This window comes from Linepithema humile, chromosome 3 (assembly GCF_040581485.1).
Source record: "Linepithema humile isolate Giens D197 chromosome 3, Lhum_UNIL_v1.0, whole genome shotgun sequence".
NCBI lineage: Eukaryota > Metazoa > Arthropoda > Insecta > Hymenoptera > Formicidae > Linepithema > Linepithema humile.
Window position 1 is genome coordinate 28,035,390 of NC_090130.1, and position 14,166 is coordinate 28,049,555.

The 14,166-nt window shown below is 39.6% G+C and overlaps 1 protein-coding gene across 5 annotated transcripts in view; it reads left to right on the forward strand.

The window, feature by feature from the left end:
- Cad87A (cadherin-87A) overlaps nucleotides 1–14,166 on the forward strand; it is a 184,981-nt gene that overhangs the window by 140,066 nt on the left and 30,749 nt on the right. For all 5 annotated transcript variants that reach the window (XM_067350906.1, XM_067350907.1, XM_067350905.1 and 2 more), the window contains one exon: nucleotides 7,194–7,411. In XM_067350906.1, the coding sequence (XP_067207007.1) occupies nucleotides 7,194–7,411 (218 nt within the window). The remainder of the gene's footprint in view (nucleotides 1–7,193; nucleotides 7,412–14,166) is intronic.

The window sequence follows — 14,166 nt, forward strand, 5'->3', positions numbered from 1 at the left end:
GGCTGCAACGAGTCTCGCGAAGCGCGCACCGCCGTGCAGGCGTGTGTGAGGGGCACCAGATATCGCATAAAACGCCACCCACCACATTTATCGTCGAACTTCGGATCCACGACGACGTTGGCGAGTGGCCGCGCACCTATTCAGCGATATATACGGCGAGCGCGCGAGCTTTCAAGGGAATTGCATTAACAAGTCTAAAATAATTCCTTGGCCGCCGCCGGCAGCTTTTCCCAAGATTCCAAAGAGAATCTCGTCTCCACCTTTCTCCGTAATGCCGTCTCCTTTCCTTTTTCTCGCTCCGGGGTCGCTTCAGACGCATCGCATTCTCTACCTTTCAAAAGCTTATCGTGTACTTTTATCAAAAAAGTAATAATAATAATGACCGTATCTTATTATTGCATAGATATTGTAAGATATTTATGGTATGTGATGCGTTTACAATAATTTTTCTTTTTTTTACCCATTTTAATAATACTCGTTTTCAATAATAATATAAATATTTCTCATCTTTAAAAAATACGTTGTCTTCTATATTTGAATTGTTCGTCATATCGGAGCAAGAAACGCCAAATTATCTGTCGCTCTTCCATTTTCCTCTCTTCTCATATGTATATTTATTGTCGGTGCAAAAATTTGGCTGCGCAAAATTTCGGCGCTGTCTTGCCTCTGCCACTTTTTCTCTGTATCCATTTATCTTTTTCTTTTCTCTCTCCGTCGTTTTTATTTGCATTTCCGCGACCGGCGGAGCACTTTGCCCGATAGAGAGACGAGAGACGGCTGCGCGTCTTCTGAAAATCGGATTTCCGTCACGAGCAAGCTTAAGGCGATCTATCGATATCCCGGGATTACTCGTGTAACTGCGGAGTGCTACACCCGGAAAACTACTCCGCTTCGGAACGGTCATTTTTTGAGATAGACGTCGGCGCGCAGATGCTGTTTATCCAATTCCCTCTTCTGATGCGTCGGACGTCCTTTGGCTAATGGCGCGGTAAGATTGTGTGGCGATAGCTTCATCGAAAATTCCAAACAGGTCTTCCCGTGTTCTAGATGTAAGGGCTCTCCTGACTCGCGTCACGATCGCGTTAAGCATCAAGAAGCGAGAGAGAGAGACGTTGGTTTGTGAAACCGATACTTCGCGAAAGACGAAATTTGATTACAGATATGAAGAAATGAGCACGATTCTGAAGAGCAGGAGTGAATTTATTAAGCAATCTATTTGTTTGTTGCCGAAAAAGCAGCCACGTGGTGTTAATACTGATACAACCGTTTAAGCTGCTAATTTATTCCAAGCTTTAAATTCTGACTTTCCTCGGTTTCGCGGGAATTTGTGAGAAACAGAAGTAACAGAAGAGGATATCGCGCGCGATGAATTAATTGTTGGACATCTTAGCGGTGCGATAACAGCGGAGGAACCTGTTAATTTCCTGGCTGCGCTGAAAATACGGCTATTTTATGGTAATTAATCTTAAACGATGTTGCGGGCTTTTTATATCTTAATTATGCATCGTCTCGACGTAATATATTTCGACGGGATTGTCGTGCTATCAAGCTATAAATTAATTGATTAACTAATTCAACTATATATTTGTAATTAATTATGGAGTGATGTATGATTATTCTATAATAACAAAAAGAAAAACAACACAAGAAAGGATTAAGTGCGGGTGTATCGGGACGATTTGTAAAAGATATTACAAATCAATGCAGAATAAAAGTTTTATTCTGTAATGTAATGTAAATGGTGCATTGTAATATCTTCTACATCTCGAGACACCCACGCTTGGTTCTCACAGCCCTTTTTTCTATTGGTTTATACATATATTAATTAATTCGTTTTACAGTTTGTGCGATATTTCTTAAAAAAAATTGATTTATAAAACATAATTTCCGCGGGGAGAAAATTTGATTGGTAATATTAATTTCTATAATATTTCAGCGTTTGAAATCGAAGATAAGAAGTTTTTTCGTTGACATAAATCTAAAAATATCTATCAAGCTATCTGAATATTGCAGAAAAGTTTAATCTGTGACAATCCAACCGAGAATAAAAACGAGATTACTTTTATTTAATCATCGGCACAGATATTGGTCGTCCATATCCATCCCGAAAATGACTTGAATATCCACAATTTTGATCGTGATGGATCTATAAGTTACTGAAGCGCGAATCTGTACGCGTTTCTCAGCGTTTAACGGACATATCTATCTTGTCATATAGACGCCGGCACGTTTGACTGAGATGAAATGAAGCTAATGGTTCCTCCCTTTTTTTGCCCGAGCGGTTTGCCGTTCCTTTTGGATCGCTCGAAACCTTTGAGTAACAGACGGATCCAATTTCTAATAGTTCTTTTCATACCGCCCTTCACAGCGTATTCTCCCGCATGGCGAGGTAACTCCGCCGTGCGGATTCACATTTAAGATTTATTTTTGTACTTCGATCGTGGAGCTCTCATTTTCCGACGTACGATTTAAATTATATCGAGTTGAACGCCAATTTCATTAATCTGTCAATTATCTGCGCGCAGCTCCGCGTTCGAATTTAATTTACGAAATGTTACACCGTTTTTTTGTAGTTATAATAAGTGCATGGCAAACAATGGTAATTGCCTTCCATGTAAATCGGCAATTCTAAAGGAAAACCAATAATTCACTATAAAAGGAGTAAAAAGATACGCCATGTAAAGACGCAATGTATTATAACAGGAATAATTTGCTGCTCAATTGTGATCGATAGTAGTATTTATCAGGATTGTCTGGCGTACGCCAGATTTCTGTGTTAGTAAAAATTTATTTCCGTGCAATTCAATTTCCGACCAACGGCCCGCGTCGAATTCCGCTAGTTTCAATTTTACGACATCATATTAATCTTTTCCCTTATATCTGTGTGTATTTTTACGATATTTACTGCCGACTTGATGGATAACTAATAATCTGTTATGACAAAAATACGGAGGAAAATTGAAAGATTGCGACACGCTTTAACGGAAACAGCCAAACCGATCGATACTTGTCAGCGATTACACAAGACGTTCGTATTTTCCGCGTTATTAAAATATTATTTCTGTTCTTAATATCTGTCCCGATATTGTCATAATTGTCATAAAGGAGTTTAAACTATTCGTAAAACAGTTTTCGAACAAACATCCCGAAAAGTTTCTGCGCGGCGAGAGACAGACGCTTGTATTTCGCAGAATACATTGCGAGAACTTTAGGGTTAATGGCGCGACGAGGAACAGGACGGTCGACAATAACGCGGTTTATGTGAAGAACGGATCATAAATGCGCCCGGGAGGCGCAATAAAAAGGGGCTCACGGGGTGAAAATTGTTCCTTATCGCGCGCGCGAAGGGTTGTCGCTCGAAGAACGATTCGGAAATGGCGAAGATTAGTGAGAGCGGAGGCTGGAAAGAGGCAAAGGGAGAAAAAGAGACGAAGACGATACGAGTTGAGGCGAGATCGCAGCCCCGAGGAGCACGATTGCGCAAAACTCAGCTGCGCGCGGAGGGGTGGCAGTTACCGATTCAGTCTTATCTGGCTTCTCGATTTCCGTCAATTCCTTCGTAATAACCGGCTTTTTCGCGACTCCGAGAGGAGGCGTCCCGCGGCGCCGATTATTCCGCGAGTTTTCGCGCAATTAAGATGACAATTGCAGCGAAATTGCAGCCGCGTTCGCTCACGAGGCGGGATCTCGCCGAGTGAGTCGCTTCTAGCGAGTCGGCGACTCGTAAGCTGAGCGTAATTGTGTAAAGACGTCGCGGAAAAACGTTCGCAGACGGTCTTTCCTTCGCGCGCTCGTTTCCCTAGAATTTACTCCTCGCAGTTTAGATCCGCATCGCGCTCGGCGCGTTCATTAATATCTCGTAGGTGCGCTTCTTTCACGTATAAAAACGCGGGAGATGCACTTTTTTAGCGAAGGGCCTCTTGATTCTCGCGTGGGATAAGAATAAAATGTTGCGACAATTCGGGGGCGGAAAAAAAAAAAAAAACATTGTTCGAAAGTTTAGCGATTAATTCGACTCTGAGATACGCGGAGTTGCAAAATGGTAGTTAGTGGCTGAAATTTATGGTAATTCGGTTATTTGCGTCATTCGCGATGCTCAATACCAGACTGCCGCTCGCTCGGCAAGAAAAGTTCAGCCTTACGTCATTCTCGAATCCCTTATTTGAATTTACAAAATATGTCTGAAGAAGACTTTCTCGGCGAAAAGTTACAGCCGCTTCTCTTTTGATGGATCCGAGAAAATTTGTGCGTACAACAGTCGCGGTTTCCAGCGGTCTTGCTTCTTCGATAGGCGAGGCTTTTAGCGGAGACTTCGCTTTATCTTCCGACGAACTTCTTGAAATTGTACTTGAATCGCGAACCTTCTTTGTTGTTTCTTATTGTCTGCTTTCATTATTTTGTGAAAATTATTACATAAGTCCTTGATTCAATCTTATTTAATTAATATACAATTTTCGAATTTTAATATTTAATATATTAATTATACACGGAGAAAATTTTACATCAAAAATTACTATCATACGGCAGTAGCCGCGGACCATAAAAGGAATTATAAGTTTAAATATTATGGCCGTTATATGTGAAAAACATCATAAAAATTTTTATAATTTTTTTATGGTTCGCGGATGCTGCCGTACATAGTAATTTTTTATATAAAATTTTTTCCGTGTATAATTAGGCACATATTGCATTAAGATATTACGTACGATTATTTTTGTAAAAATAACTTCTTTTTCGTTTGACGGATGTATTGTCATTATGCAGATTCAAAACAGTCTAATGTTCTTGAAATATCACATTCTTGCGCGATTTCTAAGACAATTTTCCTTTTACAAAATTTTCAATTATAACTGAAAAACTAAGCTTCGGACAAAATTTTGCTGAAAAAATTATCTTAAAGAATGACATCAGGTTGTTTTAAATCTGTATACATTCAGGATATTTTATTTGTATCCAATTATTCTTGTGCTTTCCTAAAAAGATCTAAATTTATAATTCTTTAATAACTTTTAGCAAATATGATGACCTTTGATCATTCGCTGAACCATTTTCTCTAATGCAACTCGTTGCTTTGTAAATGCATTAGCCGGCATCTCTTTCGAATGACAATGCCGGAGTGCTGGTGCCGTATTGCCGCAAACACTTTGCCGTACGGCTTTCCTATTTACGAGCTGCGCGTGCAACTCGCGTAAAAGTCCACGCTCGTTATGACGGCGTCGTATAACCCGGCGCGTAATGGCAAAAATTCTAAGCGACAGTCGTGAATACGCGACGACGACGGCGATGACCCCCCCGACAAAAGAAGGAAAATCGCGATCGTATACGTCGTTACCCTCTTAACGATTATCGTCCGAGAGGCTCCTCTTCTTCGTCATCGTCGTCATCGTGTTTGTCGCGGGAGTCGAGAACCGCGTGGAAACCTGCAGCTGCGACCTCTCGCAGTATCCCCGCGTCGAATGGGGTCCGTAAAAAAAAAAAAAAAGTATAGCGAGCCCCATTGGCCCGACCTTAAAGTACGCGATGTATCTATTACGTCCGCCACAATTTCCGGTTAGAAGCTGCGCCGAAGTTCGGAAAGAAGTTTCCGCGGCTGCGGAGAGCGGCACCACTTCGTACGACCCAACTTGGTAATAGTTTTACGACTTTTCGGGCTTACGAGGTCGAGCCCTGTGCTCGCGTCGAATTAGCGGCCTGGGACCTCCGGCTCTTTTGAGTCCCGAAGTGCCGTGACCCCACTGCGAACAAAGCTTATCCGACATTTTCTCGGGAACGAGGTGATTGTACAGAGTGTCGCGCTACCGAACTCTGACTCCGCTCCTTTCGTCTACTTTCGGTACGTGTACTTTGACTTTGAGTCGATACTTCCTTCCGTTTATTTTCTTCCCTTTTCTCTCACTGCTTGCAGAAACCTTCGATATAATGAAACACTGTAAGAAAAGGATTTTTGTTACAAGAAGATTTGATAATATTATTGTTTAGTGAAAAATATTCTTTTTTTTTTTTTTCTTTAAAAATATATGCGACAAATATATATGTTGATCCAATATAGATAATATTTGATAGTTTTTTCCCTTGTCAAAAATATAAAACTTATTACATTTCGATATTGGGATTTCGTTTTCTGAAATATGTTTTGTGACAAAAAGCCTTGCCTTCTTTTCGTCCTTCTGCTCATCCTCAAATGATATAACAACATAATGTGATAAAAACCGGAAAACCTTCCGACAACACGATATATTTTCTTGTCCGACACACCGAATTAGGATTTCCGTATTGATTGGCTGGCGCGCGTCGCAAAAGGAGCACGAAAACACTAAGCTTTGGATTTCTCTACGAAATTGATTATCGACAGGTACGACGCACAATATTGGCGCGCAAAAATCGATTTCCGCGCAACGGATATCATCAATCATAATCTGCTTAGTTCGTGTAACCTTAATCACCTTAATCGATCCTGACAACGTCTATGGCGCAGTAGATATGCAGCCGCGATGCCGTGTACACATCTTAGTGATTGTATTCACTGATTGACTCGTCGACCATCGGCTAATGCTAATTCGAATTCCGATTACTATGCTGTGAAGCGGAAGTTCCCAATATCGACATATTGCGGACGCAAATAGAAGTTTACACAGTTAAATAGAATAAAATTGGCATCTTTGCGTAAAACAAATAATTTAACGACTTTACAACACATTGCGATTACAAGTTCCTATTTCTTATCATCGAATTGATCTTTCTGCAATGAAGGCACAATTTACCTATCTATTTTCTTTTTCCAACATTCTAATCTTTAACATAAAATATACTTTGGTAACTAATCTTTAAAGTAAAATTCCACAAAATGTCAGATAAGTGAGCAGGATTTTGTGCAGGATTGTGATACGTGGCCTTTATTCGTCAATTCTTTTACGCCTTCCACGTTTCACAACTGAGAAACTGTTTGCGTCTTCATATTTTCGTGAAAAATTCATGCAGAAAGGGAGTTATGGTAGTTCCGAAACACCCTAGACATCCCGTTTACCAGCTAGAAACACCGAACGCAGCTTGCAACGTATAAAAGGGCGTTAACGAGGGGAATAAATAAACTTGCTGAAGTACACGAGAGGGGATTTTGCGGGCGTGTGTGATCAATATAACAACAATACAACAACAAACTCTCGAAAACAAACGTTTCTTTCTTGTTGTTTTAGCGGGTAACAACGTGAACGAACCACCCATCCTAGAGGCTGGAGGATACCCTACGGGCTTGCCGCTCTCGGAATCGACCAAGGTCGGAAAACAGGTGTTCATGCTGAAGGGCCACGATCCCGAAGGATCGCCCGTGAAATATGGCATACAACTCACGGACCATTTCGTCGTCAACCCGCGCACCGGTGTCATCACTCTGGCGAAGCCGCTCAATCGCGAGGTAAGATATTGTTTGATTCAGGCGCAGGCCTTATCGAAGGGAGAGCTCGCAAATTGCATGCAATCCTTATTGCGCGATGGATGTTGGGTTTGTCTTGTCTTGCGATATTCGAAGCTCGTATTGCAATACGCTACGTGCCATTTCACCATCCCGGTTTATTCTGCTAATTATTTCTTTTATATTGATGTACTACATTTATTAAATTTAAATTCTCTTAATTGGCGAAAATAATTTGCTTTACTAGGATTAAATTTATATTTGTATTTAAAAATTAGTCTGCAGTGCAGTAGTATATTTTCGACATATATTAAGAACAAGATCGAATGAAATAAATTCGAAATACATGATATCGCTTTTCTCTCGAAACAAATCTTAGGAAAAATTGAAAGAAATAGGTAAATCCATTCGAGTTTTCAATCGAGTTCTGTTTGGATAAATACAATTTAGATTGATGCAATTCTCCGGATTTTCTTTCTTAATCAGAACCAGAACTGCAAGCTGATTAAAGTAAAAGGGAATCGATAATTAAACTTAATTAACCAAAATTGTCGCTGGAAACTGATTACAAATTTATCTATCGAAAGTTGATCTACTTCACTCTAATCTCGTTAAATTTATTCTGCTCGGCAGAGTTTCCCGTATAATACATGCTATACTTACATTACTTACACTACTTATACTATTGTAAAGTAAACAGCATCATGAATACTGCTTATAAGGTTCACGCAACTACTTAAGCGCTAAGAGGGACACGCTTGAGTTTGGAGACAGCGTCGTCTTATCTCCAGCTTGTTCAACAGAGAAAAGCAGGGAACAAGTAATTAGTTAATATCAAACACACTCAGTGCTAAAGATACTACAATAAATATTCAGCGTTTAATTACTGAGTCAAAATATAATAATATATCAATAAAATAAAAATTAACGTTTGCGACACTTTCTATTTTCATTTAATAAAGTAAATTTTTATTACTTCCTTAAATTTTTCTTGCATTTTCCATTTGACTTGATTCTTCTCTGTTATAATTTTCGCAAATTATTTTGTTTATTGAATATTGAAATTAGATTGTTATTTGCTTTGCAAAATTGGCATAAATCAATAACTGTACTATGACAGATTCACAGTTACATTTTAAAAATAGCACATTAGTAATTTACGGAATTTAGATTTAATCCCAGCTGGCTGTAACTTTGAATCATAAATATCAGCTTATGATGCGCAAGCGATCGATTGAATAGAATTTACTACAAGCTTCAAATGCGACTAAATACAAATCGAATGAATACTTTCCCTTCGCGTAATTTTTATTGTAGCACATTTGCAGATATTCCTTTATTCTTTCTCTTTTAAATTAATCATTATCATTATTCTTTTGTTACATTAATAATTATCATTATTGCAACATCACGTTTGTGTGATTTTAATAATACATTTACGGAATAAAAATTAGTAAAATTGTTCGGAGTTTATAACTGAATAATTTCCGTAAAATATATTAATGTGCGTTTTCGCATGTACATATATTTTTGACAGTTGGACAAGACATTATTTTAAAAACTGTTCCGGAATATTCCGAAAAATATTTTTAAAATATATCTGGTCGTGTTCGCAAAATAGCGACGAGGATTACAAACCATTTCGCACATTTCGTGAACCATCTGCGCCGCGGCTGGATTCATCTCCGCAGTCGATGCACAATCGCCACCAATTCGCAACGGGTTTTTGTCATCTTTCGAGCGCGAAACAAATGTCGGAAATTTTCCGGCCGCCGGAAACTCCACGGCGAATTTCCAGCGGCGTTTCGGTCACGTCGCAACCGGCGGCATTTACGTAGCCGGTGCCCTACGTCGCTCAATACGATTAATGCGATTACGACGATATCCCCGGGACATAATGCAAGTGCTGCGCGCGTTCGTGGATTTTCGTACGTTGACCCATCTCGACCAATCCCCATTGATTTAATCTAGCTAAATAGGTTTGGGACAGCTCGCGCGGGCGTTCTCGCACGCGCGCCCGCACTAATTTCCGAATGTGTGTGTAATACGAGCGTGCATTAGGCGAGATTCGCGCCACGTACCTTTCACGGTTAAAATTAATAAACGGTCGCATTCGGATCTAATCCCTTGTTTGACGAAACACCATACGCACACGCTTGATGAAATGTGCTTCCATGCGTTTAACTGCAGGAATAATTAGCACAGACCGTGCAAAAATGCATTGCTATCAGTATCGTTTTAGCGCATATATGTATATTTCAGGAAAATGTATGAGAAAAAATTAACGCTAGAAAGATTTTCGTATAGAAATCAAATATTATTATTCATCAATCGATATAACTGGCGCGCAGTTGCATTTTTATATAAACGCCTCATTTTTGTTACTAATAAAAATCAACAGAGAAAGAACTTTCATTAATTAAAAATAAATTTTGATCTTCCACGCTGAAAATAATGAGGACACGCTTTCCTTAAATAGCAGCCAATTTAATTCGAAATAATTAAGGAACGCGATTCTTTACGGCAGCGAAATCTCTTTTGTTCGTGCCAACCACTTGTCGTGACCCATGTTTACCGCCGGTGCTAAAGATTCGGCAAACCGAGACTCGACGGCTCGGAACCGCCGCGACTTTCTCGTCTCCCAGGGGCATGTCGCTGCTTGGTAGAAGTCATGAAAAATCGGCGACGATAAAGTTCGCCTGAGAAAAGTTTCGGGAGGTCCCTGGACCGCAGGCGGGAGCGATACACTAACCGACGGCCGATCGTAGATACACATTTGAAAGTTCCGCGTCCCGTGCCGTTTCGTCCGCAATTTCACGAGTGACATATCACTCCGCGGCTTTTCGAGGTAAGTTCGGGGTCAGATCGATTTTGACGCGCGGCTGAAACATGTGAATCCTTATATTACCGTCTGTAATAAAATTATACAGCAAGCTGTTTTCGTCACACGTACCGAGACAGAAAAGGAACGAAGAAATTTGGAGTAAGCTTGAGAACCAAAAAGCAAAAATTGTTTTAATCACGAGGCGTCGGTAGAATGTAATTTCGTTCTTTTAATTTTGTTGCCTCATCATTATTTCGTTACACTGCACATGCGTTTTATGTCGAGTTTGATTTGATTAAAACTATTTACACCTTTTTTTACATTTTTTGCTTTAACATTTATAAATACATGTGTACATTTATATTATTTATACGTTAATATTAATAACAATGTATTGCGCTTATTGCATTTATACTGTTTTACATGTTTTACATTTCTAAGAAAGACATCTTGTTAATATTCATATGTTCCTTCTCACATATATCAGTGTATAATGCGAGCAATCTAGATTTTCGTTTTAATAACAAAGGAAATTTTGTTCTCTTATGCTGCACAAATTCGCTTGCCGGCAAAGAACGAGGAGAAAAATTTGCGTATTGCAGCAGCTAAAAAGATGTACGACGTTTGCGTTTCGCAAAGAAAAATTAGCCAAAGCACGTGCAAAATCCACCTGATGTTACAACGCGAAAGAATCGCCGGGTTTATTTAAATTCATCTAATTATCTCGGCGAAAAAAGGAGATAGGAGGATTGAAAGAGGTTTTCACTACAATTTTTCATCTAACGGCGAAATTTTACTTTTGTAGAATAATTAATATCTCATCTATATTCTGAACTCTAATTATTGCATTTTACAATGCGAGAATTAAAACGCGCCGCTATCGACGAAAAATAATGGTCGTCATTATTATGTTACGTGCAATCGCACTTATCGATAAATGTTTCTGACAATAACGGTTTAAAAGAAAGATTATCTATCGCCGATATGTGTCATGTAAATTGAAGTTAATTATTTCAAATTACCCTTGCAGTATGGTCAGAATTAAAAACAACTGTCAATGAAGGAACTTGCAAAAAATGTATATATTGAAAATCAGCCATGCCATGTAATAACTATTTACTAAAAAACAATTAAAAATAATTGCTTTTGGTGGGAAAACAATATCGAGATAGCGGCACAGACAAATCGATTACTTCGAGCTTGCTCGTTTGGTTCTAAAATTCTTTTTTTTTTTTTTATATACATATATATTTTGTTCCTAGTATATCATATTTTTGTGCCTTTTTTTATATAGTATATCGGGACGAGTCTTTTGATTGCGGCATCGAAATAACGGGCGCAAAAATCTCGGTGTTCGCTGGGATTAATCGAAATCGTTCGCCGGGCACAAAGGCCGCAGAGGAATCGTAGCTATTTTGATTCCCCTTTAGTTTCTGATGGACAGCAATGCATACGAAAACAAACGTTTCGCTAACATCGTTTTATAGAAACAATCGGGGCGGAAAATCCTAACTCCGGCATTGTTGCGGGGACAGAGCATTCGGCTGGGCCGCATGATCGAGATCCGATCATGTGAATTACACGATTCTCGCTTTGCGAGGAGAACATAACGCGACACTCTAACATCGCGAACGCGAACCAAAGGCGATTATTACACGCCGCTGGCGGCGAACCTCCGACGGTTTTCGCGGCCGGCTTAATTACAAAAATATCATCCCCGCGAAATGGAAGCGGCAAGATCGCGACGCGCATCGCGTGCCCACATTTTGCACGGTGTTCTACGGATGGCTTTTATATCAATGCGCGGTCTGTGAAATTGCATGACGCGTATTATTATTATCCCGCCGCAAAAACCGCAGAATTATACCGTATTAATTTCGCAACTATTCATACACGCGTTATAATGCAAGGACACCGTTTACACGACAGACTTTCCCTTCTCGCAAACTCGCGAGGTCATTAGCTGCGGATTTGCCACCTTGTTGCTCAAGAAGGTTGAAGTAATACAATCGTAATACGCCGTAAATGAGCGCAATGCGCTTTTGCTAATTTCATGCATTATTATTAAATTTAAGCGAAATTATGCTGTCAGTTATACAGCGTGTTCTCAAAACAACGTTAGATTAAGGCGATGCATTTCGAGTTTCTTGCATAGATATAAATCTATTTGCATACGTCAAGAAACGTTATCACGCTGCAGTGGGTATTGCTCGATTACCGTAAACGTTGGCAGATTATAATTGGAACGCGTGCCAGTTAATTGTCTTTCTCTCTGTAAGAGCTGGCCGAACAATTAAACGAATACAAATAACGTAAATAACGGGCGCCGGATGAAGTATCGTTGCGGCCGGCGGTGTCAACTATATGCAAACACACACCGCGGTTCGCGACGGTGACAAATCCAGGCCTGTCGGTTGTTTAACAAAGTTTTATCGCAACGTCACAAGTTATTATGGCCATTCACAATCGCCGCCGTCGCCCGCCCGCCCGCCCGTCCGTCCGTCCGTCCGTCCGCCTCGCCACGCCGTTGTCTCGCTTTGCGCTCATGCTGGAAGCGCATTTGTCAAGCGCTCGAAATGAACGGGCCTGTGTAAAGCAATAAAGCCGACTGCTAATTCGATGTTCGTTGAGATTCACCACTGCTGATTGCTGATCGCGATCGATCTGATAGCAATTCGATTACATCGAGGGGACAGCGCGCGATATTTTCCGGTCGGCGAAATCGTGAAATGCCGATTGAGATCGGTCCCGCCACTCCGGCGAGAATCGAATTGTTATCCAATATTCATTGGACGATATTTGAAATCTGAAATAGATAAAGAAACGATATTTCTGAAAGTCGGTCTTAAAAGATTCCAGATTAGATGACAATTTCGATATTATCGGCATATCGTTTTCGACAACGATAATTACTGTCATTACTCGATAGAATGTTATCTGTAATTACAAGAGGAACTAAACGACCGTTATTAATACTAAAAGGATTGCAAATTGCAGTGACTATAGCGAGAAACGACGATACATTAAACGCGGGTATTTAATATACATTACAATGGTTGTAATATAACAGAGTCATTAATTAAATAGTAAATTCTAACTCGCGACACGTATATACTGGTCGCTTTGCGATGAAACTTTACGATACATTGAAAATTAGTTTTGATTTTCACGCTTCACGGACTCCTGTACGCTTCGAACAGACAAATGCGTTAATTTTTAGTTTGATTCTTTACTCTGGCGTGTTATTAAATATTATTTTCTTTTTGTTAAAAATATAATATCATGGACTTTATTTTATTATTACGCAGATAAAAGGCAACAAAATTATTTTTTAATTAATTTCTGATATTTTTTATTTAATTTTATTTTAAAAGGTTTTTAATTTTATGAAAATTTAAATTGTTTTGAAAATTAAAAAAAAAAATTGAATAATGGTTTGCCCCGATATTTTCGCCGAACAAATAAAAAGCCAAGCTCGTCGGAGCCAAGTTTGTCGTTAAAATTAAGATTGCGAAAATACACACGAAAACAATTATAATAATTCCTTTCATTAATTCAGAGATAAGTAAACGGCCATTGAGACTTCGATGAGAATGCGAAATAAATCGCATAGTCTGGAATCTCCGCAGACCGAGAAATGGCGAACATTTCGATTCGTGTATAATTAATTATCATTTTGGAGAATAGCGGCGAAGGAGGTTGGAAAGGTTGTTGGGTGGCGTTCACTTTCATTGGAACAGGAAGGGGATGAGACGAGACGCTGCTTTCCGGCCATAAATTTCGGCGCGTTTATGCAGAGGCGCGCTTTCCCAGCGTATAAATGAAAAAGGCGAGCGCGAAAAGAATATGGATGGACTTTCCTATTTCAAGCACGTAGCGATCGTAGCTCTCGACTTTCCAACTAATCCTGAAGCCAGAAAGAGAGAGCACGCGC